The sequence below is a fragment of the Phytophthora parasitica genome (assembly GCF_000247585.1).
Source record: "Phytophthora parasitica INRA-310 unplaced genomic scaffold supercont2.10, whole genome shotgun sequence".
Classification (NCBI taxonomy): Eukaryota; Oomycota; class Peronosporomycetes; order Peronosporales; family Peronosporaceae; genus Phytophthora; species Phytophthora nicotianae.
The window spans coordinates 1,348,628-1,371,679 of record NW_008648996.1 but is presented as its reverse complement, the minus strand read 5'-3'; the positions used below and the strand labels follow the sequence as shown (position 1 = coordinate 1,371,679).

Genomic DNA, 23,052 nt, shown 5'->3' with positions numbered 1-23,052 from the left:
CCTCGACTCAGTAGGACGTTCTCCAACGACAAGTCACGGAGGCAACTCCCAAGGTAGAGTGGAGATAGTGAACGCCCTCCAGCACTTGCCGCATCAGCGACAGCGCCTCGCTCTCCTCCATAAACCCCGACGTTTGGAACCTCGCAGCTAAGATGGAATGGAGATCTCCACCATCACACAGCTCGTAAACGAGGTAGAGTGTACCATCACGAACAAAATGGAAGTAGGGCTGTACTGGCGACGAACGTGGAGAAGAGCAGGGGTGGCCATGAGGTTCTTGTGGTCGGACGCGGCAAAAACACTTGTGAGAGCTTGGAGACATGCCCTCGGCTCTGACCTAAAGCGACATGTATCCGTTCACGGAATCCCCTGTATAATGCTGAAGCCAATTGCGACCGAAAGTGCAATGCCGCCAAGTAAATTTCGGGTGAAAAAACTTTCCGTTGAATACAAACCGGTATAGTTTGAAATCCTGACGATTGAAGAACACGAATTGAAAAATCCTGACGATTGAAGAACACGAACATGTCTTACAGCAGTATTTTACAGCAGATGTGCACTCAGACCTTGACGAAAAAATAGGCTGTTTCACTGGACCAGGTCCAGTGAAACAGCTACATCTGCGTTGAAACCAGCTCATACCTGCTCAGCGCACTGCAGCAAGGCGTAATCTTTTCGCTGTGTCCTTCAAATTTCACGACGGCCGCCTAAAGCCTTACGTAAGCAATAATAAACAAGAAACGGAGTCATCGTCGCGACTTCATTCATCGCGATTAAATAGCTGTCTGCTTCTGCATCCGAGCTCGTGTCGTGCGTTCGATCCGCACTACACCGGTGTAAAACTCGAAAGAGCTGCTCTAATAGTAAGGATATCCCGCACGCGAACCATCAGGGACCGGAACATAGTTCATTTGCGTTCGCATCGTCGGTGCCATATCCACGCGTCCGCGTTTGAGCAGTGGTTCGTCCTCACTTTCAAAGTTGCTCCTCGTGCGAGTTCTAGACATTTTGACAGCGTATTGAGGCGTGGGGGCCATCATGGCCGGCGGCGCATTCCAGGCCATGCCGTTCGGAGCGCCCACTCCCCTCTGATAGTCACCAAAACCATTCACCGCCATTCCACCAGCTAGTCCATCAAACAGAGCCTGGCTGTCCTGTCGAGCACTCGTACGCGGCGTCGGCTGCTGAGTCAGCGCGTCGTCATCTTCCAGCAAAAGTCTCAGCAACTCTTGCATCATCGCCAGCTCCTCGGCGTTAAACCCGGCAAACAGCTCCATTTCGATAGTTGCGAGGACTACTCTCGTCCTCGGTTCGAACAGCGGGAAGTAGGAATGACAGAGCAATCGAAACATGGCGCCATGATCGCTTGCCTTCCCATCCGAAAGAGACCTGCAAGGAGGCGACAGTGGCCATCCGGTCACACACAGGTGGCAATGACCAAATCGCATGTAGGATCATGTTCGATGAAGCCCATTTCTTTTGTAGGCTAGGAACTGTCAAGTCTCGACCCGAGACCTCACAACGCCGCGGCGAGTACTTGACATCGTCTCGTTGAACGTGAAACAATCGGGGCTATGCTCCGTTCACTCACTCAATCGTATCCCCCCATCCTTCAACCTCAGTGTCTATAATTTGCTGCGTGACAGCTTTATCTTCATTGTCAGCGGCTCTGCTTGGGGTTCGCCGATTTTAGACATCTGTACGGTTTGACACGGAGGTTATCGTCTCTCAATAGCCGGAGAACTCAAGCAATCCAGTCCCCAAATGCTCTCGCGTGTTTGATAATCATCAAACGTTTGATTGCCGCATCGTTGCTCCACCTGTGGTGATGACCACACCTTCGTCTTCTGCGGGACTGCCGCTCCGTCAATTACGATGGCCGCCGTTACCTGCTGTCGATTTGCTCGAGGAATGCCACTGGCTGGTCAACATGGACGCCAGGAATGCCAATCCGACGAGAAAGTCGAAACAATTTGAAGAACGAGCTCGTCATAAGCTTGATCTGCCAAACGGGGTGATCAACAACAAAGAATCGCGCAACCTCAGCAAGCAGAATTCGCCGTATCGTCGACAACTTTGCCGGCCGAAGCCACCTGCACCTTCGCCTGGATCACCAGCTCAACGAGCGGCGAAAAGTATCTTGAAGCTAAAGGAGGGGCTACTGCGTCTCGATGGCACAACTCAGCCACAAGACACATGTATTCAAGGTGACATTACCGGTGCTAACATCACGCCAGTGCCACCGGTTAGCAGGTCAGGTATTGACTCATCGTTGATAGCAAGTCTCGAAATCCCCAGAGCAAGGAGTCCGAGTCCTAGCAGAGTGAAGACACCTGTACGTAGTCCAAGTAGAAAGAAGAAGAGGCCACCGACACGTGAAGAGCGTGAGCTTGCCGAGAAACGGGAACGACTCGCAGCTTGGCTCAAAGCTAACCCCGATGCCGCCAGAGATTTTGAAGACACTGGTCAAGGGTATAATTTGGTGGCACCTTACTCTGTGGAAGTTGAATCTCGAATCGAATCGGTAATGCAACGTCAAACTTCATTTGAGTTGGGGGTGAGACTCTGGGACGACCCTGTACGCTCGTTGCTCGCAGCGGAGATGACCAGTGAGTCAGTCTTTGGGGGTACTGTTCCGACGCGAGCCTTGGCCTTCCAGTCACCTGAACTTACCTCACCTTCGAGCAAATCTCCACCAAAGCAGCAATCCCCTGTTCACGGTGAGAAACCCTTTGTATTTATCAATGCAGATGATCGGGACTTTAGTGAGGGACCTGTTGAAGTGGTTGACGCGGAACCTCACATGTCCGATCATGCTCAAAAGGTGTTAGGCATCGCTCGCGCCCAGGTCACTGATGGTGCTGTTGGAGACGCTTTGGCCACCCTCGAAGCTGGCATCCGTCAATCCCTCTCGACGTCCCAGGCTCACCTGGATGCTGCAAATGGCTCACATGGAGTGGGGTTTAACTACTCGGTGCTTGCTCATAAATGCGCGATGAAGTTACAGATCTACTACCGGGCACGGCATCGCCGACGAGTCAATCGGTTGATACTTCTCCAGCGTCAATGGCGTTGGTGGCACGCTCGAAGACGCGCAATGAAGGCTTTTCAATTTGCCAACCAGCAAGCGATGATCATCCAGTGTCACTACAGACCTTGGTACACACACGTCACACAAGAGCGCAGCGCTGTGCGGATCCAGCACTGCTTCCGCATGTTCGAGAGTCAGAAGTTCCTTATCCGCTTCCAGCAAGTCTGTCGACTGCTCCTGGTGAAAAAAACTCACCGTCGACAGGTCAAGAATCGGATACGAATAATCGGGAGACTAATTTTCCGGTTCAAGAAACGTCGACGACAAATTGCTCTTATCCAAAATCTCTGGCGTCGTCGTTGCGCTCAAGCTCAGCTTGCCTCATTACTTATTCGAGCCATCGCGGTGGAGCGTGGTCGACGTGCCCGGGAGGACGCATTTGTTGCTGGAAAACTAGAACAAGCTCGAATTCACTTTCGGGAGTTCCTGAGGAACACGAAACGAGGGAAGGAACTAGTGCGTTGGCAAGCGGAGAAACCGTGGCTGCGTTTTCGACGCTTGCGGTATTACACAAAACCCTGGGACGAGCTGCCAATATTCGATAAAATTGAGGTTATTGCTAGGATTCTGCCGAGTCGCACCTTTCAAGGTTTGCAAGAGCGAGCGCTTTGTCAAATGCTGATAGGGAAGGACAAGCAGTTGCCAGCACTCCCAAACGTACTGAGGGTATCAGTGGAAGAGCTTAGATTCCTTGATGCTACGTCGGATATACCACCTTTTCAAAAGGTTGTTGAAAGCGGTTGTTGCCCGTGGAAGGCTGTTGTTCGTGAGAAACTGGGGCGTATTGGTGCGAAGATGGCGCGTCAAGCACCAGCGCTGTGGTGGACTATGGCTATGTACCCGAAAGAGTATTGCGCAGCTCGGATTTGGCCCGTTCGGACGCGTCGGCGAGATCTGGCACGACTACAACTTGAGGACGACTTTGCGCGAGTGCTCACGTCTTTCTTGCGCGTATGGTTCCATCGCATCGATAGCAAGACAAACACCCCACGATATGCGTGTGAATGGTGCTCCGAGCCTTTTGCCACAGTTCGCGAGTTTTACGCGCATGGCAAGTGTGCAACAGCTCGAGCACGAGCAGAAGCAGAATGGGCGACAATGAGCAGCGACCTGCAGTTTTTACGTCGTAAGAAGTGGCGGGTCTCGAAGCAACAAGACGATGTTCCCGTTTGGACGGATAACTACGCGTTCGACTTGGAGGCAGCTTCAGTACGCCGTCTTAGACGCACACGTAGCCATCGGAAGGCACTGAGGTCACTGGTTGCTACGTTGGAAGTCTGCACTGCAGACGACAGCTCGAATGCCGTTATTCCTCTGGATTTCGCGGCTTTCGTGCTGCAATATCTCGACAATACTAACGAGTTGCATCCTTTAATGCAGACCACCGAGCACCAGCTTGTGCGATGGAGCACACTTATCGGGTCGATGGAGGTGGAGAGTGTGAGGCAGACGCCTGAAGGCTCCGGACGCGAAAGTCGTTGGATACGCAAGGACGATCTGCGTTCGCGTTTGATAGTTAGAAGCGAGTGGAGGGGGATCTTGAGTCGGTGGCGTCGAGTTCTTGGTCGTCGAGCAGTGAATTATCGCCCGTTATTGGTAGGAAATGAAGTCGCGTCGAAGTTAAAAGTTGATCGTTTCAACCGCATTGCTTCGAAGTGGAAGGAGCTGCAGATTCGGGTGAGACGAACGGTATTTGGACGACAAGGGTCGAAGACAGCTCAACAAACACCTTAGGGATCCGTCTGTTGCGAACAGTTAAGTCATGGATACCGGTAATCGATTCTTGATCACCTCATACAGTTGCGATACATGTTCGAACAAGTGCAGTGTCAATACACTCGACCATTTCCGTTCTCTTCGTTGAAGTTTTACCAGCTCCACCCACTTGTGTGAGCCCGTGACGTGCAGACTGCAACATGTACATGCATAGCCGAATTGCAGGGGCTTCGAAATTCGGAATCCCAAAGCAAGGAAGCAATGGCTTCGTCTCGGAGTCCGCACGCGACGAGGCCGGCAGTTCAACCTGTTCTGCAAGCGGTTGTGGCTCGCGTGTTGCCCGCTGCGACGTGGCTGTGCTGTTGCGAGTCGAACAGAGTGTGGACGGCGCATTCGTCAGAATTGTGGGAGCTCGAGCTCCGATACGCTGGGCAAGGTGAAACTGGAGCTGTCCCGGCTTCCGGACGGGTGGTGCGGAGGCTCTCGCCCCAAGCAGCGTCGTAGACGACGTAGACGAGCCTCGAGCGGAGCATTGCCGCTCGCAATACAAAATGCAAGTCGCAGCACTCGTCGACTTCAAGCTGTACGCATCCTCGGCGAGAGCGCTCTGCCACGAGCGCGACGTCACCCCGTTCAGCGACCGGGCTCAGCAGCCTGGGCTGGAGATGGATAAATGCCTCCGCCGGCTGAGGCGAGGTAAGCATTGCCATTGTCAGAGCGGCGGCAGCGAGGCTGGGTTGACCAGCATCGAAGGCAACAAATACAGATGCATGTACTTCAACCTACTCTGCTATTGCGACCCTTGATGTTTTGTTTCCGCCGCAAGGACATGCATGGCAATCGACCGCGACGCAAGGCTGGGAGCGAGGCATTAGTATGAGCAACATCGGCAACGGGAGGCATGCCTTCGAGAGCAATGAAGTACTTGGCAAGGTTGGGACAAACAGATTATAGATATCCCCAAGAACGGATCCAGTAACGGTGGCTGGCTGGTTTCACACTCGCTTAGGAAGACTCAGTCGCATGCGTTGATGCAAACTATTATATCTTCAAGGTTTTATATTTATTGATTTGTGTGGAGCTGTATTTAAAGATAATTCAATATTACGTTAGTATACAATTTCACAGTCTGTAAGACGGTCACCACACTTCATTTTATCAGTAAGTGGCATCGCGACAGTCTTCACAAACTAAACGCTACATTTTGACAAGCAGCTGTAGTTAATGAATGCTTACTCTCTGTCAGCGAGAACTCGACGCTGTCGTGGTCCCGGCTCGAAGCAGAGAGCGCTTGCAAAGGCACCACTCGGGGTTCGTTTTGCGGGCTGAAAAATTGGACAGGCCTTGTCAATTCAGTAGTCTCCCGAAGTTTTGGTTCGCACGGTCGACAATTTCCTGGCAACACGTTCATATCGCACTGCACAGTGGATATTGGAGCACGGATTTCCTCGCGATCTACAAATATATGGGGGCTCATTATGCCGATCTCCCCGGCCCAATTTTTATGTGACGGGCTCACCCATCAGCCCTTCCTGTCCCGCATAACTGCATACCCCTCGGTAACAACTGCACCTTTAATTACCAATCTTCATACTTATCTGTTTTATCATACCTTGAATATGATATTTCCTGTTACTAGTCTATCCATTGTAGCTTATTACAAAGAGCAGGTTTTGCAAAAGGCAACTGTGCGGCACCGTCGGTACACGCAAAGCTCGACTTCCTTTTTTACATGTCAACCTGACGGCGACAAAAGCTTGGCGGTTCCTCACTTCTCAATTCGCTCTACAAGTGTCACTTGCGTATTCCGCGAGCCTCCGCCGGCTCTGCAAGGGGAGGAGACTGCGCCGCCACCGCCAGCACTTCAACGCGCTAGTCGCCTCCGTCCTCACTCTCCAACACAGCAATGATCCACGCTCCGCTCGCCGTCGTCGCCCCCACCTCTGCGCCATCCGTGGTGTCCGATCCCCAAGTGTTTTCGGACGTTTTGGCCCGTTACACGCTGGTCAAGAAACTCTCCTCCACGCTGTACGGAGAGACCGCGCTGTATCGGGACGAAGCTCTGGGCAAGAAGCTTGTAGTGCTCAAACGCGTGAGCATCCCACTGTTACAGCAAGAGAGTCAGAGCCCCGCAGTGAAGGAGAACCCGTTGTGCGAGCGCATCGTCGTGCAGATGCTCGAGGACCCATTGACAGCGCGTGCACCCGGCCGCGAACATGTGGTCGAGTACGTACGCGAAGGTTTCTTCTCGTCCGGTGACAGCGTCTTCATTGCCATGGAGTTCTGCGCCGGCGGAGACCTGTACGACTACGTGACGTCCAAGCCTGGACGCCGCGTGGGGGAGAGTGAGGCACTCACGCTCTTCGCGCAGCTGGCTAAGGGCCTGAGCTTCCTGCACGCGCACGGCGTCGCCCACCGCGATCTGTCGCTTGAGAATGTGCTGCTCAAAGACGGCCAGGTCAAAATCTGCGACTTTGGCCTCAGTGCCGACGCTAACAAACTCTCGTCGGACGTGGTGGGCAAATACTACTACATGGCCCCCGAGATCGCTCAGGGCGCCGTGTACGACCCTAAGAAGGCCGACGTGTGGTCGCTGGGCGTGCTGCTCTTCATCCTGCTAACGGGCTCCCCGCTCTTCGCCGACGAACAGCGCTGCGCCCCCACACTGCGCGTACTTAACAAGTACGGCGTGGCCAAAATCTTGGAGCTCTGGGGCTTGAAGAAACTCATCTCCAGACCCACCATCAACCTGTTGGCGTGTATGCTACAGGTGCAGCCGCAGCACCGCCTGAGTGCGGAGCAAGTGGCTCATCATCCGGCAGTTCGCCGTAGCAACATGCCGCGCAGGGAGATGGCGGCTCCGCCTGCATAAAATGAAACATGGCGGGCGGGATGGTTAGTTTTTGCAAAGCTGTAGAGCTGTCTTCTATCTATCAATCGTGCAAAGTTTTGCAGTGAAGTGATTGCAAATAATAAAGTAAGGTATTTATCCCTCTAAATCTCGGCACTGCACTGCTGGAACCAGAGTATCTGGCATGTGGAGTCAACTTGTTGCCTGCATGATGCATTTCGTCGGCCGTTCAGAGCTCTTCGCACATTTCTACATACTAGTACATACTTGTCCTTCTCCGATAGTATCCTCGAAAGCCCATAGCTTTTACAAGGTTCTGGTATCAGTACGGCGCATAATACGAATATCCACTCTTTCCGAACACACACTTCTGAGCGCCATACTTACAAGGATTCGAAGTGTGCAACATGGCTGGCCCCAGCAGCACACATACGTCAACTCCAAACTGCACAATTTTCGAGCAATTACATCATATAGTATTATGGTTCAGCCACGAAAACACCATCCAAGGTGTGCTTGCTCTGCAAAGGCCTATGTTGCATCTGCGGTGAAGGTTGCATTAAGAGAGTAACTGCGTCATTTCTTCTTTAGTCTCTTCGTTTCTCTTCTTCTTCGCCTCCATAATCGCCATAATAATCTTTATATTCATATTCGACGCTGTCATCCGACTCGCTCTCCATTGTCACAAATTACCTCAACGCACCCCGACTACTGCCATCGTTTCCAGCGTCGTCATTGCCACATCAACCACAAATATGAGCGTCACTCCTCATGTTGGCAACTTCGGAAACTGCGTCTGAACTTGCGCTCTCCAACGAATCGTCTGGTCCGATACTAAACACACCGAATGGCGGCAGTGTCACTGCAGGAGGACCCGCCTTGAAGACGTCTTCCGGGAGCGGTTGCACCAGTGGGAACTCACTGATTCCTTCATGCTCTGAGTATTCTTTCCACGCGTTCAGGCAGGTCTCTTGCGAATGATGTAATTTCGCCCTTAGCTTCTTCCAGTTCACTCGACGAGAGAACTTATATCGACACTCGACCGAGTGGAGTATCCACCAAACTATATTCTCCTTCTTTCGGGACGATACGCGTCTTGGTAAGAGTGGAAGTAGGCAAACGAGAAAGATGGACACAATGTTGTGCAACTTTCTTGTTCAACTTGAAAGCTGAATTTTGCAATTGAAATGTGAAACATTGGTTTTGTAAGATGAAATTTTCGACTTGAAATTTTTTGAAAGCGGTTGCAAAAGTGTCCAAATCTGATCGATTTCAGAATCTTCCTTTTTTTTTTTTTTTTTTACTAAAGTTTAGATATGACTAAAAGCGGCTTTGCAAAAGTGTCCAAATCTGATCGATTTCAGAATCGTACTTTTTACTAAACTTTTGACATGACTAAAACGTTTTTAGTCATGGCTAAACTTCTATTTTTTTCACTTGTACCTTAGAATCTCGCCTCCGATATGTTGCTGTCTTCTCTAAACGAGATTTCCGTCCCGCCCGGTGCAGTTTCTCGTGTCGACTGCGCCGTTTTGAAAAGCTGGTCGGCGTACCTCGTGGGTGAATCTTGCACCATCGAATTGGAAGACGTGGCCAAACTTGCCAACTGGTGTGTCACTCGTTGGATGAACCGCTGAGAGCTGCTGCCAGAAGGAGCTCGAGGACGCACCAAAGGCGTAAAAGAGTTCTGAAGCCTCAACGGTCGAGTGTTCTCAGACGTCTTGAGCCACCGCGCAGTCACCGCTCGCTGAATCGGCTTGGGTGGAGTGATTGCAGGTTTGGACTTGATCATATCATCCCCTACACTTGGTTCACCCCCAGTTTCCGTGGTTTCGGACGTTTTGAGCCAACGCGCTGTCATCGCTCGTTGTATCGGCTTGGGGGGAGTGTTCGCAGGGGTGAACTTATCCCCTGGGCTTAGTTCACCACTATTCGCGTTCGTGTTTTCGTTCGGGTTAATATCGGATGCCCGGCCTGCCGTCGAGTCCAGATCTGCAAAATTCGGGGCTGAAGTCGAACGAGTGCTGATGAATTTCGACCGCCGTTGCTGGATAGTAATCACCGTCTTGGCACTAGTCGGGTCATTGCTGGAGATACTATTGGGGGCACCCAGATCGGAAACCGGATTGGTGTCAACGTTACTCAATTGGGAAAGTTGTTGAGTAGGATGTAATGTATCTTGAATCCCGCGTTGAAGCTCTTGAATTAATGACAAAGCTTGTGTTTGTACGCCTTCGAGCTTCACAACTTGCGAGTCCACCTCGGGCTCCGGTTTCATTGGGTTCTTTGGTATGGAGTGACTGGAGCAGTGGCATGTGCAGCCACATTCCTTCTCGTCGTCACGACCGCGCTTTCGACTCTCCCGTGATCTGGGCGAAGGCAGAGCAGGTGTACTACCAACAGTCTTACCTGTGGTGTCTTCATCTACAGGTGTAGAAGCCACAAACTCCTGGTCGCGGACTGCAACGAGCTGGTCCTTGAGTTTTTTACTCAATGCAAATTTGATAGAATCATCCTCGACATCGGGGTTTACAGCCCAGGCAACGAGCTTAGCAGCGCGGCGAGGAGTGATGAACTTTTCACCATTGGCTGCTCCATCCACCTCATCAGCAAACACGGAGCGAACCATGGCCGTAAGATGACACGGGATGCCGAACCGCTCGTTGTTTTCCAGTGACGAAATGAGAATCTGGGAGATGACATGTTTGCGATCGGCAGGGTATCTGGTTAATACGGCCTGGAAGGCGGTACGACTCAGTACGCACATCTCAACGTACGTCATAGCACGTACGTTCGCTGTTCGCTGATAATTCATCAGCAATGCCATCTCACCGAACGCTTGACCACGCGTTAAAGTCTTAACCGTCGGCGGATTCACTTGGGAATTTCGAGCCACAACGTGAGCGCCGTGGTCGTCACGATCTGGATAAACTGTCCCATCATGTGACGTTGTGTAAAGTGTCGAAGTATCGCCAGGGTGTTCACTGTGCTCACCCAGCTGCGAACGTCGTCGAGCTAGTGGCTCCGTGGCATGTTCCTGAGTATCGGTACTCCCCACCAACTCGCACATGCCTCGATTGATCATGTAAAATTCATCTCCGACCTCACCACGACGTACAATAAAATCATCGGGAAGATACACACGAGTGTCAAGACTCAACACCAGAGTTTTCTGGAAATCGGGTGAACAGTTCTCCCAGAATGGCACGTGCATTGCTAACTCCATGTATTTGAAGAGCACAACTTCGAGAGTAAGGTTATGCGAGAGTTCTTTTGCAAAGCGCTCCAATGGTGCACCGTCCAAAGCTTCGTATTCTCGCCATAAATGGGCGTAATATTGGTGTATTCGTTCCCTCAACGGTGCGGGTAACTGCATCTTGGTCATTCCTGCAAACACCGACTCCATTTTACGTTGATAAGCAGTGGAATTCGCGTTGAAATTTGCCACTAGCATCGCCACGTGACCGAAAATCACGGCTAGTAAAATAGAACCCAGTAAATTTACACCGGATGCAAAGATATCTTCCCGGGCGGAGTGGGTGGTGAGACTCTGACCTTGTAGCAACTGCATTGCGACGTAGAAACACTCAGCATACACTTCTAATTCAACATTCGAGTCAATCGGAACACCACAGGTCCTGTCCACAATTGAAGAGGGATCGGCACGGGTGGCGTCAATAAGTAAAAGTCTCCAGCAACACGCGATACAGTGTGCTATTAGCACCACAGCGCCCACAATCCAGACAATTTTTAACAAATGGGAATATCGAGAATACAATAGCCACCCCCATACTGATCTTTCGATTCGAGCTCCACGGGCCTGCCCAATTTCACGAAATAACCGTAAGATGTGTACAACACGATGAGAGCGGATGACGATGTCTAGAAGCGTATGTGAAAAGCGGCCGAATGCATCGTGTTCGATTTCAGCTTGTGTGATCTTTTCACCCGAATTTTTCATAATTGTTCGAAACGGAAATGCAGCTACGAACTGGAACATGCACGCTCCAGTGAGGAAATTCCACGCGATATGCCGTCTGGAAACCACGAGAACTCCGCGTTTGTTGACATAACTCGTGTTAAATGCGAGTAAAAATTCTGCGAAAAATACCATTTCAGTCACGGAATCGACGGTAATGAACCACGCGCGTCCGCCATTGTGGAAAGCTTCCTCATACGGAAACCCCAGTGTGTGCACGCAGAAAGCCAACAACAAGATAAAGCTGCGCACGCGAGCTGTCCTTGAAAAGGGGGATAAAGGTGTACTTAACCTCGTAAGTACCGTTCGCACTCTCTTTTTGAAACGTGGAAGCGGACGTGGTCGATTTCCTGCGCGGGAATTAAATTTCTGAAAACTGGATAGATCTCGATTTAGAACGCCACCAGATTCTTTTCTGGATGCGATAGATTGCCGTTGTTGCCATTGGCCTTGTTCAGTCTTCTCTTGTTGCTGGGAAATGCGAGTTTGATCGGGTTCTACAGCTGAAGAATGAGGAACCTTGACTGCAGATGCAATGGAGCGCATTGATCCTCCTAAAGTTCCGTTCGTCGATCCTAGATGATCAACTGGAGCTACTGATGCAGTTGCAGGAGGTGTAATACTTATGTTATTTGAATGGAAAGAAGGCGCTCCAGGACGACGAGGACTCTCCTCTGCTTGTGAATCGGCACGTGACTGGGACGTGGTTAAAATATCCCTGTCACCTTCCCGACCGATTGTGGTATCGATTTGTTCACCCTCGCTTCGCCGGTGTGTGGAGCGTAGGCTGTCATCTATACGGTGTTGGCTCATCTCGGAAAACACTGGAACTTTATACGCTGTACTTCGTCGGTGGAGCATTTTCCTGTCAGTCTCAAGATTTCGACCGGATCCTGTGAATTCAAGCCGTCGCAATTGAAAGCGCGCCATCATCTGTTCATAATTCTGCCCTTGGTCTTTCGTTGCAGTTGTCGAGGCCACCGCCTTGGCCACTGCTCGAAACGACGGAGTTGTACCGGAACTGGGCATTCGCTTAAATGTCGGCGTTGTTGCGGTACTTGGACGCTTAGTAGTTAGTGTAGTTGATCCATTTGTCTCCGCTGGTTTAGCAGCTTTAAGTCGTTCCCGCATACCTGCAAGATGCGTACTCGTGGCTCGTTTGAGCTGAGTCCGAGGTGAGATACTTTGCTTCGATACCTCTGCTGAGACCGCAGGGACTGGGTCAATATGAGGAGCACTCATGCGATGCGCAAGAGGCTGTGCTGCTGCATCGGTACTGTGCTTGTCAGTCTCCATTGCTCCTGAATGCCGTCGATCGACTCGTCTCCTCTTGGTACGTTCACTCTGTGCTTCGGTTCCCTGCACTTCGGCGAGAGCTGCAGCCACTGCGGACGTCGTCACCAGTCGGTTAAAGCGCTTGGATGACCCCGACGCCGTCTTGTCCGAGTCTCCGTTTCTCCCCGCGTCATCTTGACTGGGCTCCTTCTCCTCGACGATCGTCGCCCCCTCTGGATGTGAGGAGGACACGATGTCATGTGCAGACATCGATCGAAACATCGACCGAGTACAAGTCAAAGCGCACTCGGTCCCATCCCAATCGAAATGGAGGCGCGAGTCTACGAAACTACCGACCACAAGAGGCAGGCGTCAAGCCCCCACCTAAATATACGCTGGTGCTCTTAGCAACACCAACAACGCGCTCAAATTGGATCCAAGACTGTTTAATGCTATTATAGTAGCTGTTGACACACTGGCATTTCTCGAGTCCACGTGACGAATTCAGCTTGCAGAACGTGGGCGTAGATTAATTCATACTGTCGGAGTTACTTGGTCTCCGGCAGGATTCCAGCTTGCAACGGATCTGACACCCTAATCGATGGTCTCGCTGGCCATAACAGCGGATTTCACGCACAGGAAATATATTTTAAAGCTGCAGTTGAGGATTTACTTGGTCGGCAGAGTTGAGCATTATTTCCCGGGCCGTACATGAGTTCGGTAGGATAGGGTGAATTGGTCTGGAGCTAATGTAGAGACCGTGCCGGTGAGCGAGTATCCGACGATGACGGTGACACCGTTAGCCACTATAGACTACCCGAACGCCATGAAGTAGTTGCCAAGGATGGGGATCACGAGACCGACGGACGGTGACTCCAGCGCCAATGGTGTCTGTGTGTGTGTGTGTGTGAGAGAGAGAGAGAGAGAGAGAGAGAGAGAGAGAGAGAGAGGAAGATAAGGAGTAAATGTATTTACTTCACTTTGAATTCCTGCTTTCCACACCCTTACGCCCGCAATCTCTTTATCAGCCGAACTTCGGCTGTTTAAGTTCGGTCTGAACAAAGCTCTGACCAGCAGACATGCTGCTCTCAGGCAAGCCCCATATCCGGGTACGTGCAACAGCAGTGGTGTTTCTCTTATTCCTATTACTTTTGACTGATCTTTTTGCTAATATTCTCATGGTGGCGTTGGCTCTTGTAGGAGGTGATCATGTTCCCGGCCATGAAGCCCAAGGACGACGTGGAGCAGCCATGAGCCGTGGCGCTTGAAAACTCCGCAGAGTCATCAGAAGTGCCTAGAAATGTAAAGATAAGCACTGAATGCCAGCGAAAAGGTGGAAAAGAGCTATCTACGCACCAATTCTGCCAGTGATAAAGACCCATTGTGGTTGAAATCAAAGAGATCGAAAAGCAACTGAGACAAAAAGTTCAATACGTTATCACCATAAGCCGTACATCTTGCTTTGTCTTCAAACATGGCACGACAGACACAGACCAGTGCCGCCAGCAGTTCCAACCCGTCCACGCGTCCGTCGTGGTTGGCGTTCAGCACCTCAAAAACCTCTTCGGTCCCGACACTCTCGGCCGACTTCAGTAGTAAAAGGCTCTCAAACTGATTCGCGGTGACGGCAAACCCGAAAGTTTTCTTGAAGCGGTGATGCAACTGCTCCACATCCGCCAAAGTCCCTATAAACACAGTCGCCATGAGTTCGAACCCGAAGCAAGAAACTGAGAGAGAACACGTTCTCACATCGTGCAAAGTCTCTCGTCTTATGGTCAAAGATCCGAAATCTGAAGGACGAGCAGTTCACCCGCGAAAAGGACTGGACGGTGCGACTGAAAAGCGTAAAAGATGAGAAATCTCAAGTGGAGCAGCAAGTATGCGAGCTTCAAGAAGACCTGGCGTCGCTCCAAGCTCAGAACTCCCTCTTTTCCGAGTGGATGCTTGTTCGCAATGAAAATACGATTGCAGCACAGCGAGACGCACCTCAAGATCAGGAGTACCCACAGCAGCGAGATCAAACGAGACACCGATCCACTTCACCCAAGAGTAAGCACAAGAATGCGTGGCGTTTGGAGCAAGAGTATGAAGCCGATTGTAGTAGCAATGGCAACTACGCATTCCGTCGTGTCGACCACGACGTGTCGCCGCACAGTCGCTCCAATTTGCACGGAGGTCGACCCAATTCCCCGCAAAGCGTTCGCAGTGAACACGATGACGATCCTCACTATATGATCCCCGACACAAGCACCAGGTCTCGTCCGGGCTCACCCAGGCAAAGATCGTCACGAAAGTGGCAATCGACCACCCGTTCAAGTCATCGTGCGCGTCATCACAACATGGAACGGGTCAAGCCACTATCCCCACGTTCACCGCATGATAGAATGCAGCGAAAGACATCCACGACATCTTTGTCGTCCGTGTGTTCGTCAGCTACCAGTGCAGCAGCTTCGTCGTCCTCTTCCGACCACGAACGACTGTGGAAACTAATGAGCCGCAACCGCAACGACTGCAACAGGAAACCATGGCCACGCAAAATCTAGAGCGGGAGATAACCAACATGACGTCGTAAGCTCAATGATAACTATTCATCGAACAAGTTGCGCTTGACGTTCGCTGCCCTTGCGTGTTGACAACATTTGTCGAGCGTCCGCCCTCGTCGTCACGGAGAAATTTCTCCACGCTGAACACGAGCGGCGTCATACTGATCGTCTCCAGCACGAGATCACCACGGCCGAAGGTGCGTCAACGTTTCTGCAAATCGACGATCGCTTGGCTCACTCCCGAAAACCAGTGGGCTCCGTAGGAGTCAGGTCGAAGACAGGATCAAACATCCAAATCACCAGTACTCTAACGACGATGCCGTTGGTGCCATTAAGCGACCTGTGCAATGCACAACACACAACAGAACGTTAGTGTCTGCTTTCGAAGCCATACGACGGCTGACATACTTGTGGCCGTCGATCTGTAGCTGGGAGAGGTGCGTTCTCGTAGTGCCGGGCGGTTGTGTCCAAAAGACGACACAGACGAAGGAGCTGCGCGCTGGAATCGTCCGGAGGAGGTGGAAGGCGCTGGTGACGCGTCCTTCATGTCGACATCCGCAGATCGGCGAGGGTTGACCAAAGTTTGGGCTGTCGGTACGCATGCAACAAAAGAATTGGTCAAATATATAGCAAATAGAAAAGCTTCATACATCTTACTTCTTAAGGATACTTAGAAAAACCCTATTAACTTAGTACTTAAAACTCGTCGGTACGCATGCTGATTGGCTGGGATGGCATTCAGACGAAAAAAAAACCATTAAAAATTTAATGGCTTTTTTCGTCTGAATGCCATCCCAGCCAATCAGAGCTCTCATGTCCCGTCTCTTTCAAAACAATATCTGAAAAAAGTTATAAAGCACTTTGTTTCTGAAAAAAGGTCTTGCCTTGACTGCTCATGGCCAGGGGTTCGTAGCTAGCGTTGATACACGCTAGTATCCTAACCCAGGACTCCTCCAAACGTGTATCAGGATCCGGATCTTGTTAGGGGGAGGCTGGATTCGAATCACGTGATACGACCTGTGCTAAAGTGATCCTCAAGTGATCCAGTATCTGATACTGTATACACTTTGATGAGTGCTGAAGTTGTAGTTAATTTTGGACGTCTTCGGCAGAAGCATTGAGAAAGACGATACCTGCGACTTTATAACAGAAACCGACAGCAAGCAAAGACAGCCAGCGAGTTCATGGCGCAAATTGGTGAAAGCTCAGCTAACGCAAACAACGACCGAGCAGGTGGTGAAGCAAAAGCAGAAGAGGAAGAAGATGTTGACGCTCACGGAATCCCTACTTCAGTCAAACATTTTACTTAAAACCAGTTCAATTTGGTATGGAACTACATACACAAGCTCCGTGTACCTATTCCAGACCCTCTCGATTCCAGTAGTCCTTTCACCCATATCTGTCTGGATTGTGCCGACGAAGCATTAAACACAAACGACCCAACTGCGGTTGCATGGAAGTCATGTCTTAACCGACAAAAAACTTCTAGTAATGCTCGAAAGCACATGCTCCGTAACCACAAAGAGCATCTTTTTTTCAGTGGAGGCTGGTGCCCAACGGAAAAACAGAGTGCATCGTAGGATTGAAACTCACGATGACAACACCGCTTTTAGAGGCGTTACTGATGATAGAACGCCAAGTGCAGACAAACCCTAGCCTAAGAAGCAGCGTACACTGCAAGCGTCCATCGCAATGAGCTCAGATGAAGTACGGGTCCTGTCAACGAGGTGGCTACTTTCTTCTGGTTTGCCGTATACAATTCTTCAGAACGACAAATTGCTATCTTTTGTTCGGCGCCTTGGCAACCAGCCTCGCCTAACATTTCCTGCCCTTGAAACATTTTACGCCTTCGCAGATTCAGATTTCGGTTCGTTTATTGATTTACTGTCAACCACACTCAATATGCTGCGTCATACAAACAAGCATTCGTTACGGTTCTCCATGACTGCTGGACCAACGCGGCCATGGTTAGCATTATTGGAGTCACGATTATTTTTATCGATAAAAAGTGGCGTATTTGAGTGTTTTCATTGCTTGCGTTACCGAATCCTGGTAGCCACGCCGCTACAACCGTAGGCCAACGTATTGCATCGGGTATAATGGCTAGATACAACATTGATATTGATCAGTATTCTCGTTTCATGGTCAGTGATACAACCGGAAGCGCGAGAAATGTTTCGGATCAGTTTGAAGACACAGATCACGTTGACTGGTTAATGCATTTACTTAGTCTGTGCCTCCTGTATGCTCTTGGTCTTAAAGAGAACACTCGCGATAATGGCAAAATTATAGTTTCACCTGGTGGGAAGTTTAAAGCTGGATTTGCTGTCATCCAAAAACTACGTAACTTGGCTACATTTTTTAATTCGCCACTTCGTCTAGCAAAACGCAACCAGCTGAAAGAGCTATACAACCTTCCGACTATCAACATTTCAATTGATCCAAAAACCAGAGTCGGGTACGCGGTAAGCCTCTTACGCAGTTGTGTATACAATATACTTCGCGTTTACGAAGTACTTTGAGACTGCTTCTTCTACGGAGCAAACAACATGGCAGTGCATTACAAGCAACGACTGGGATCTAATTACTGAAATGGACATTTTAACGGATCAACTGGCCCAGTTTAGCCTCGGTGAGGTTCAAAAAACAAATGTTGCAAGTTCCTAATTGCTTCTCTTTTGTAAAATGCTTACGGTGACTGTGGATTTGGAATCGTTCAACTGCTTAGTTCTAGAACGACCTGAATTAGGAACGACAGAGTTTTCACAAAGACGCATCTCGAAGAAGATGAGTGATTTTTCAGATGGCGGAAAACGGTGTCGAGATCGATTAAGGGAGCAACTGTCTCTTCGATTTCCAGCGCAAGACATTAACGATGTCAAAGCTATGCTTTTGGACCCACGGATTAAATCTAAAGCTGCTTATATTGTTTCCGATCCTGATATCCTAGCCTCAGTAGAGACTGAGCTACAATTTGAACACGAGAAAGTATACAGGATGATGAAGTTGAGCGACAAAAACAACAACGACCAGACAATTGACTTAGCCGGAACAACACATCAACCTCACAGCGAAGCGCAATTCCAAGCGCGATGAGCTCCCTACTAGACGTTGAAGTTCCTTCTAAAACAGACAATTTAAGGACCGAGCAAAACGACATTCACCAAGAAGCGATAAACGCCTGGATCAAATGGAAAAATCTAGCAGTGAGATGGCCGTGTTCAGTCGAGAATGGAAAATATAGCGCGCTGGACCTGTACCGTGAAGTTGATGTCCTGGCCTGGTTTAGAGATCTTGGAGAGCGCGAGCATCCTGTTATCGCAGCACTGGCAAGGTTTATCTTGGGAAACCGTTGTCAACAGCAATTCAAGAGCGACTTTTCAGTCTTAGTGGGTATGTGGTGAACCAATTACGAACCCGTCTAGACGAAGATCGAGCAGAAATGCTTTGTCTCATGAAAGCGAACTGGAGCAAGTACAAGACGATGTTGAGCGAGAAATAACACGTCGTACCAGCTAGGTACTAAAAAATCATGTTTTTGATAAACTACTTAGTAGAAAAGAACTACTGTTATTTGATATTGTACCATGGTATCAATATCCGTATCACTTAAGCAGGACTCTGGATCAGTATCATGTGATACGTCTTGCAAGAAAAAACATGACGGATCTGTATCACTGATACAGCCAAAATAGCAAAAGCTCCGAACCCCTGCTCATGGCCTACCATACTAAAAAAAGATCAAAGTTGGCCATAAGCTAGGAGCACTTTTTCGTCATTTTTTTGCTTCAAGTTGAAGTAACATAGTACATTTTTTTTGAGTAACAAATAGTAGTCTTGTTTGTCTGACACTACTATATTATATTTTTTGCTGCCGAATCAGATTCGGTCTGATAAATGTCCTTTTAATATGATCTAGTCCAAGTGCACGGTGATTGGCTAGTCACAAATCTACGCGGTCTGATTGGATTGTCACAAATGGATCAATTCTGAAAAGATTTATCTTTTTAATATGATATGTGCACAGAGGGCGTTGATTGGCTGATACACAAATCAACCTGGTGACGTGCATTTCTCCTCTGGGCTAAATCACCTGCCTTGTTACCATACACAATACCAAAAATGCCGACATCTGCCGCGTGCTCTGTGCAGCTCTACCTGATCACTACTTCAAGTCCAGTTACTGCAACAAAGTGCGTCGCCAGCTCCTTTTTAGTGGCTATGGAAATCTACTCAGTCACTTAAGAGATAAGCATCTTGACTACGGGGCTGACTACCTTGCACACGCCAGCTCTCTGGTCGGCAACCTACACTCATTCGGATTGTGAGCGACAAGGTCGCCAACATCTACCATTGGATGAAGTGGGTGGTCGACAGAAACACGCCTCTATCTGAGATGGACCACCCGACGAGTTGCTCCATGTCCCGTCTAAAGCCCATATCCTCTTAAAAAAAACTCAAGAAGTATCTAGCCGCTACTACTCGAGCTGTCGAGAAAGAGACTGTCAAGACAACCTCTCCCATGTTTGGCGGTGGTGGAGTGCGTGGGCAATGAGATTCCCCGATAAGCTGGGGCTGATGCTGTACTGGCGGACACACGGTCCGAGCACTACCTCGCCGTCTTGGGCTGCTGCGAGACGCGTGCCGGCCCCAGGTACCCTCTTCTCTCTTTGGCGCCGATCGTCGTTGATGCAAGCGGGCGGTTTAATGCCGAGACCCATATGGCAGGATTAGCCACATTCCAGCGCTTTGTTTTGGTAAGGAGGTATCTAACTGCATATTCCTTATCGCTTTTTTAAATTACGGACTTACTCATTTCAATCTTTTTATTTCTATTTAGACTAAAGATGCCCCTCCGCCCGGATCTGCGCCAGCGAACGCGCTGGGGTCGACCTATGCGATGTGAGCTCGCTACTTTGAGCTGCGCGAGTTTATTAATGCGGATGACGAAGAGTTTGTCGAGCTGATGCCGTCACCGACCACCAACCGCAGGCTTAAAGCCCTGTTGACTGAAATGAGCGACATCGAGTCGATTTCGACAAAGCTATAATCGGAGGATCTAAATCTTCTCGATGCTCGCGACCTTATTGACGAGCTTCTTAAGATCAAGCCAAAGTTTCACAGACTATCTCGGCAAGTGTTTGTTCTTTTTTTGTGTTGTTAGCTCACATTTTTTTTTAATATTTTTTATTAGCGCCCACCGCAGACATCGTGCACTCTCCAGATATAGAATCTGGCGCGGGAAGGTCCTTGGTGGATACGAGAACGGATTGTCGCGTGCTGAAAAAGAGTCCCTGCGGTACTTTCGTCAGGTGGTCGGCAAGAGTAATAGCCCGAAAGCGGACCAGACCAAGGTCGGCTTCGCAGACCGGATCCTCAAGCGCAGGAAGATTCATACGGAAACGAGTGCTATCAGCGATACCACCTATGTCCAACAATATGGAAGGTCCGCTCAGTATGGCCCGCATAACCATGCAATACGAATGGAACCGACTAATCACCTCTGATAATGGAGAGGCTTCTGTTCCTGAAGATGAACAGCAGCTACTGGCAGTATGGCAATATATAACCTAAGTAACATGATCTCACTGTGTTGCATAACATTGATTGACACAGTTGCAGGCACGCGTTAGTTATTTTGCAGATTCACTAGCACCATACAGGTATCTATTGTCATCAGAAAAAATCCATTTAAATAATAATTCGCTCTAATCACTGCCGGCTAAAAACAGTACTCAATTGACTTGAGAAAACGTAAGAGGCATTCTGCGACGGTATGATGATGTGATGTGATTGGTTGAAAAAACGTAATCAAAAGCTTAATCATGTATTGCCAAGATTCAAATACTGTTTACTTGTTTGGGTGCTTCTACTACGTCGTCGCGAGCAGAGTGAACACCATCGCTTGTGCATCTTGGCCGTTTTCGTGGTTTGGAGGTTGGTTGGTGGTCTCTTTCCTGATCTTGGTCATTTTGTCGGACGAGTCGAGTACTGTTGACAGCTTCAGCTGTCCTGTTCTACGCTTTCGTTTGCTCGGCTTTAGTCGAAGTACCTCATATCCTATGTTAAACAACTTGATAGCGTGGGGTTCATCGACGACTGTAGTCATTGGAGCGCCCACGTGTGCTTCAATTCCGTTCGTGATGTGCCTCATCATGATTGACCACTCAGATAGCGTTGCTTTCTTCTGAGGTGTATCTAAATCATCAGACGGTATCCCTCTATACGGAGGGTAGCCGAGGATTGGATTCCCAAACCACCAAAGCAGTCATGCGCCTAGGGGGTCAAATGGGGGAAAGTTAAATTCTCTGGGAAGAAGGTGAAACTTTCCACCCCATGTAAAATACGAGCGTTTTGGTGCAGTAGTAGCTACAGCGTCGCGAGTTAGAAAATTACGTTGAAGACCGACTTTTCCTAACAAATTGTGAATATCTTCGCGTAATAACTCTCGCGTAATATTCCCAGCTGCAACACCCTTGCTTTCCAGCACGTGCTCCATCCTTTTTTTTTTCAACTTTATTGGCAACTCATCAATGGATTCCTGTTGTTTGTCAAGTTTTTTTTTTTATATATAACTCGATATAGGGCGGTATTCCAATGGGTTGCATACACGGAGACTCGCCAGCTGCGAGATCTGTAACTTTTGAAGCACCACTGGATTTCGTATTACGTGCGTTAAAAGTAGAGCGTGATCAGTTGGTAAATGCGTCTGTAGATAGTGAGCGTGTTGAACCAGATTGGTAAGCTCGCCTGCCGGCTCGCAGTGGCCGGGGAACCCGGCATAGATCCTTTGTATTCTTTCGCTGGCTTATTTTGATGATTAGGTGTTATGTACTTCTTTATAGTGAGTATTCTGCAAGAAATATACACAATAATACTGTAATTACCTTAAAGACCAGTGATATTATCGGACAATACAGAATTCCTGCAACCGATCAAAATGCTTCATTATCAGAGGATTTGTCTTACGTCTACTGAGTCTAACTATGTCGGATAGGTTCCAAGATGTTTGATCCATTCGGCCAATGGTGTCAGGGCCGTCGACACGCTCAAATCGGTTTGATTGTCGCTACTCGTCGAGCCTCGAATCAAGTAGGAGAGGACAACGACGCACTTTTCGATACTGGTAAAACGATATATCAATATAACTCAAACTCAAAAACATTTTTGTATACGTACCAACTTGTAGATGATGTTATGACGTGAGTTTCAAAGTCCACCAAATGGACATTTTGGTCAGCGAAGATGGTTCCTTTGAGCCGCAGCCACCAGAGACCTGTAGTTGCTGGAGTTGTGTTGGAGTTATGGAGATATTTTCCGGTGGATATGGCGACTCAAGTCCATGTTTTCATCTCTGGCATGAACGCTGGTTACCAGCGTTTCTATCTGACCAGGAAGACACCAGGGTCACTTGAAGAAGCCTTCGAGACAGCACTACGTGAAGATTACAGCGTGTCCGCTTCCGAGGCATTTTCCCTCGCTGCCCCTTCCGTCACGGAGCCTGAGCCCATGGAGCTTGACGCCATTCAGGATTACCACGGGCGCCGACGATCCGGTCCGGCGCCAACGTCGTCTGCCCGACCGCCTCTGGAGGGCC

The 23,052-nt window shown here is 49.4% G+C and overlaps 9 protein-coding genes across 10 annotated transcripts; 3 read left to right on the top strand and 6 right to left on the bottom strand.

Annotated features, from left to right (window-relative positions):
- Window positions 1-7: 7 nt before the first annotated feature.
- Window positions 8-322, bottom strand: PPTG_06937 (hypothetical protein; the record flags this gene model as incomplete). Its single annotated transcript, XM_008900989.1, has 1 exon — window positions 8-322. The coding sequence occupies one exon, from the start codon at window positions 320-322 to the stop codon at window positions 8-10; it is 315 nt and encodes a 104-aa protein (XP_008899237.1).
- Window positions 323-779: 457 nt separating this feature from the next.
- On the bottom strand, window positions 780-1,295 carry PPTG_06936 (hypothetical protein). Its single transcript, XM_008900988.1, has one exon. It carries the CDS (start codon window positions 1,275-1,277, stop codon window positions 858-860), a length of 420 nt encoding a protein of 139 aa, XP_008899236.1. The 5' UTR covers window positions 1,278-1,295; the 3' UTR covers window positions 780-857.
- A 533-nt stretch (window positions 1,296-1,828) lies between these two features.
- Window positions 1,829-5,825, top strand: PPTG_06935 (the record flags this gene model as incomplete). 2 transcript variants are annotated; one of them, XM_008900987.1, is made up of 2 exons in its annotated part: window positions 1,829-4,344; window positions 4,472-5,825. In XM_008900987.1, 2 exons carry the CDS (start codon window positions 1,829-1,831, stop codon window positions 4,533-4,535), a joined length of 2,580 nt encoding a protein of 859 aa, XP_008899235.1. The 2 variants fall into 2 exon arrangements, with proteins under 2 accessions (XP_008899235.1, XP_008899234.1); XM_008900986.1 differs by having other exon boundaries at window positions 1,829-4,825.
- Window positions 5,826-6,529: 704 nt separating this feature from the next.
- Window positions 6,530-7,806, top strand: PPTG_06934 (CAMK/CAMKL protein kinase). Its single transcript, XM_008900985.1, has one exon. It carries the CDS (start codon window positions 6,714-6,716, stop codon window positions 7,677-7,679), a length of 966 nt encoding a protein of 321 aa, XP_008899233.1. The 5' UTR covers window positions 6,530-6,713; the 3' UTR covers window positions 7,680-7,806.
- Window positions 7,807-8,985: 1,179 nt separating this feature from the next.
- PPTG_06933 (hypothetical protein) lies at window positions 8,986-13,182 on the bottom strand (the record flags this gene model as incomplete). The annotated part of the gene is made up of 1 exon (XM_008900984.1): window positions 8,986-13,182. The coding sequence occupies one exon, from the start codon at window positions 13,180-13,182 to the stop codon at window positions 9,103-9,105; it is 4,080 nt and encodes a 1,359-aa protein (XP_008899232.1). The 3' UTR covers window positions 8,986-9,102.
- A 937-nt stretch (window positions 13,183-14,119) lies between these two features.
- On the bottom strand, window positions 14,120-14,616 carry PPTG_21985 (hypothetical protein; the record flags this gene model as incomplete). The annotated part of the gene is made up of 2 exons (XM_008901153.1): window positions 14,120-14,206; window positions 14,269-14,616. 2 exons carry the CDS (start codon window positions 14,614-14,616, stop codon window positions 14,120-14,122), a joined length of 435 nt encoding a protein of 144 aa, XP_008899401.1.
- Window positions 14,617-14,718: 102 nt separating this feature from the next.
- PPTG_06932 (hypothetical protein) lies at window positions 14,719-15,033 on the bottom strand (the record flags this gene model as incomplete). The annotated part of the gene is made up of 1 exon (XM_008900983.1): window positions 14,719-15,033. One exon carries the CDS (start codon window positions 15,031-15,033, stop codon window positions 14,719-14,721), a length of 315 nt encoding a protein of 104 aa, XP_008899231.1.
- A 718-nt stretch (window positions 15,034-15,751) lies between these two features.
- PPTG_06931 (hypothetical protein) lies at window positions 15,752-16,002 on the bottom strand (the record flags this gene model as incomplete). The annotated part of the gene is made up of 2 exons (XM_008900982.1): window positions 15,752-15,795; window positions 15,864-16,002. 2 exons carry the CDS (start codon window positions 16,000-16,002, stop codon window positions 15,752-15,754), a joined length of 183 nt encoding a protein of 60 aa, XP_008899230.1.
- Window positions 16,003-18,547: 2,545 nt separating this feature from the next.
- On the top strand, window positions 18,548-20,962 carry PPTG_21984 (hypothetical protein; the record flags this gene model as incomplete). The annotated part of the gene is made up of 5 exons (XM_008901152.1): window positions 18,548-18,848; window positions 19,375-19,413; window positions 19,928-19,995; window positions 20,296-20,357; window positions 20,650-20,962. The coding sequence occupies 5 exons, from the start codon at window positions 18,548-18,550 to the stop codon at window positions 20,960-20,962; spliced, it is 783 nt and encodes a 260-aa protein (XP_008899400.1).
- Window positions 20,963-23,052: the final 2,090 nt, after the last annotated feature.